Source organism: Alosa sapidissima, chromosome 11 (assembly GCF_018492685.1).
Source record: "Alosa sapidissima isolate fAloSap1 chromosome 11, fAloSap1.pri, whole genome shotgun sequence".
NCBI lineage: Eukaryota > Metazoa > Chordata > Actinopteri > Clupeiformes > Clupeidae > Alosa > Alosa sapidissima.
The window spans coordinates 31,739,818-31,743,469 of NC_055967.1; the positions used below are offsets into that span (position 1 = coordinate 31,739,818).

A 3,652-nucleotide genomic window follows, 5' to 3' on the forward strand; every position below is an offset into this window, starting at 1 on the left:
TCTCTGTTTCCCTCTCACTCTCTCTCCCTCTGTATCTCTCCCTCTCGGTTTCCCTCTCACTCTCTCTCCCTCTGTCTTTCTTTCTCCCTCTCTCTCTCTTTCCTTCTCTCTCTCCCTCTGTCTTTCTCTCTCCCTCTCTCTCTCTTTCCTTCTCTCTCTCCCTCACTTTCTCCCTCTCTCTTTCTCTCTTCATTTAATCCTGTGGAGGTTTTTAGGGGGATTGCGAAGGGGTAGAATCAAAACTGAACATGCGTTTTATAAGTTGCTTGATGACATTGAGACAGGCTTTTCTACAGTATGGGGTGGCGGTGGGCCGCTGTGTGAGTGTGGGGAGGATGGGCAAGTTGTTTTTAAAATAAAGGTGTGTGTTGAATTGTGGTTTGTATGGTTTTGTTTGAGGCTGTAACACTTGTCGAGTCGGGTTTATTTTGTAGTATTCAAATACCCAATATGTTTTTAAAGGTGTGTTAAGCCGCTCTCTGTCCCTCTCTCAGGTATGCTGTCTCAGGTCACTCTGGTTCTGTACGGTACTGGTTCTAGTGCTGCTGACCCGGCCGTCTCAGAGCTCAGCCGTCCGACCAACAACAGCTGCAAGACCTTCGACCTGCAGCAGATCTGCATCGGTGAGACGCACGTACACGCACGCGCGCACACACGCACACACACACACACACCACACGCACGCGGGGTCTTGTTCCAGTATACTCATTAGAGCACAAAGTCTCAAACACACACAGATTCGTTTCACAATGCCCCTGCTTACTTGGGTCAGAACTGCAAAAGTATTTATGTCCATGTGCGTTCAGAGCGTACAGCAGTCATCACTCACATGATGGGTCAGTAGGTTCCTCTTCCTCTCCACTCCACTTCCTCATAGTCCCTGGTGTCATCACTTCCTGGCTCCAGGCCGCAGCTCTTCTCACCCTCTCGTGCCGCCTCCCTCCTCTACAGTGCTGGAGATGAGCATGAATATGGATCAGCTTTACCAGACCAGCCGAGACAGGGCAGCAATGCCGGCACGGCGTGACAATAGGCATAGAGAGCCAAAGCCACACAGCACACACTGTTAAGACTGCTGGCCTGCTCCAACTTCAGCTCAGCTGTTTATCTCTGGGTGTGGAGGCTATTTTTTGTGTTTGTTTGTTTGTTTGTTTGTTGATGTCTGAGCACATTTTTGCTCCGTGTGTTCATTGGCATGCAGTATGCGTGCACGAGTGCAGGAGAGTGTCTGCTTAATGATCGCCCCACTCAAGTGTGTGTGTGTGTGTGTGTGTGTGAGTGAGTGATACTGACACAGTCCAGTACAGAGCTGTTCTACTTCATTTCAGATGGCAATAAAACATATCATGAGTTAATATATATATGTGTGTATGTAAGAGTGTAAGTCTGTGAGTGTGTGGTTCTCTGTGTGTGTCTGTTATGATCTACACAGTGCAGGGCTGCTCTACATTTCCTATGGAACTTAACCGTGTTATGAACTCATTTCTATGCATGTTTTGTATGTGTGTGTTGTGTGTGTGTGTGCGCATGTTTCCTCCCCCAGAGTGCAGCGCGGGCTTCTCGCTCTTCCTGCAGGGCTGTGTGAAGGTGTGCCCGGCCGGCTTCATCGCAGGGCTGCAGCAGCTCAATCTGTCTCTGGAGACCTGGGTGGAGCAGTCGTCGGTCCAGGCCTGCCTGCCCTGCCACTCGTCCTGCCTGACCTGCTCCGGGCCCGGCCCCTCCGACTGCCTCTCCTGCCCCACACACAGCCACATGCTCCTGGGCGCCTGCCTTAACCAGAGCCCAGTCCAGCGCAAGTCCCCCGGCGGGCCCGCCGCGTCTGCAGGGGAAGGGGCCAGTGGCGGGGTGGAGAAGGGAGGAAGAGGGAAGGGACCGTTCCAGCCGATACCCCGGGAGCCGTCGTCCAGCCACCTGCCCGCTCTGGTGGGCCTGCTCATCTGTGCCTTGGCCCTGGCCGGCGTGGGCGGCGTCTTCCTGCTGCTGCAGTGGCGCTCTGACACCGGCGCCTCCAGTGGCCGGAGGACTAAACTGCCCTCGCTGGCTTCGGCCGGACTGGGGCTTGGTTTGGGACTGGGGGTGCGCGATGGGGGGCCCAGGGTGTTCTACAGGGGGATCCCCACGGTGTGGGGGGACGAGGAGCTGGCCGACGGAACCTGCTGCCGAGTCGACGGCGACTCAGAGTCGGAGAACGAGGAGTTTGACTGCCAGAGCGAGCGGACGGCCTTCATCAGGACTCAGAGCTCTCTGTAGCAACGCTGCTGCCTATGCTGCTGCACCTCCTCCTCCTCCTCCTCCTCCTCCTCCTCTTCACCCGCAGGGAGCAAACCTCTGACTCTCTCCCCATCTGCTTCTAGCTCCTGCCATCCTGCTCTTGCTCTCCAAATCCAGATGCACCTTACCCCTCTCTCTCTTTTTATGACACTCTTCTTCCCTCTTTTCCCCTCTCTCTCTCTCTCTCTCTCTCTCTCTTCCCTCTGGCACTTGTTTTGGATGAACAAGTGAACAGCAGGGTGGGTGTTGGAGGGGGAGATAGAGGGGGAGATGGGGGGGGGGTCTGACCTGGCAGAGCTGGGCCTCTGTCAGCAACACGACAGGTAGCGCTAGCGGCCGCGCTCAGATGGATGTCCTGGGAGGGGCGCAAAGCTCAGTAGCAGGTGTGAGTGTTGGCGATGAGGGAGAGATAGAGAGAAGAGAGAAGGAAAGACACAGAGGGTAGCAGACTCTACGCTAGATGTGTGACCTGTGACAAGCTTTTCTGTGCCCTGAATTTCCTTACTCACACACACACACACACACACACACACACACACACACACACACACACCACCAGTCACTACCACCGATGTATTTTTTTTATCCTCTACGCTCTGTGCTTTAAGGAGGCTGTATGTCACACTTCTTTGTGTGTGCGGGTGCAGTGGTATGCGAGTTTGTATGTGTGTTTTTCAAAGTGATAGGAGATGAACCTAAGGGCTGTAACTGTTTGCACTAGTTCAGAAGGCAGCAAGCATTGCAGAGTGTTGTTGCTAGCGTTGTCAGCGCTGAGGTTATATGCACAGCTGGGTTGCCCGGGAGATGCTCAGCTCCTCTTCCTGTTTTGGCAGCACCTAAAATACAGCCTCCAAAGTGACCCCACCCACTACATTCACAATCATTGATTCGGCTCTTCCCAACAAGGTTATTATAGCACTCTTGCAATGCCATTGAAGTCTTGGTGTCTCTCTCGAGTAGAAGAACCTTACAGTAATCGCTATTTCACCTTTCGTGATGTATCGCAACTCTAATATGTTTATGCAGAGAAAGGTATAATTAAGTGATTATGCTGTGTGTGCGTGTATGGAGGATGATAAACGGTGTGTGATTCATAAATAGCAGTGAGAAGCAGCCTTAAAGGATCGTTAGATAGAGTGCGCACACACACACACACACACACACACACACACTTACCAATTATCCAAAACAATGCAGTAGAAAACTCCCCTCTGCCTCCCCTGTCGAGCTTTGTTGTGTGAAGTGTGAGGTATTTACAAGTGCTTTAAAGATCCCTCTGTACACATCAACTGCATTTTTTAAAGAACCAAATGTGGTTTTTTTTTTTTTTCTCTTGGTCTTTTTACTCTTGCTTTTTCTTTAGGATCCCACAGTGCACAAA

At 52.1% G+C, this 3,652-nt stretch overlaps 1 protein-coding gene across 6 annotated transcripts in view; it reads left to right on the forward strand.

Annotated features, from left to right (window-relative positions):
* furinb (furin (paired basic amino acid cleaving enzyme) b) overlaps positions 1–2,505 on the forward strand; it is a 93,791-nt gene extending 91,286 nt beyond the window's left edge. For all 6 annotated transcript variants that reach the window (XM_042110663.1, XM_042110660.1, XM_042110659.1 and 3 more), the window contains 2 exons: positions 495–623; positions 1,544–2,505. In XM_042110663.1, the coding sequence (XP_041966597.1) occupies positions 495–623; positions 1,544–2,250 (836 nt within the window). In that variant the 3' untranslated portion in view covers positions 2,251–2,505. The remainder of the gene's footprint in view (positions 1–494; positions 624–1,543) is intronic.
* The last annotated feature ends 1,147 nt before the right edge of the window (positions 2,506–3,652 follow it).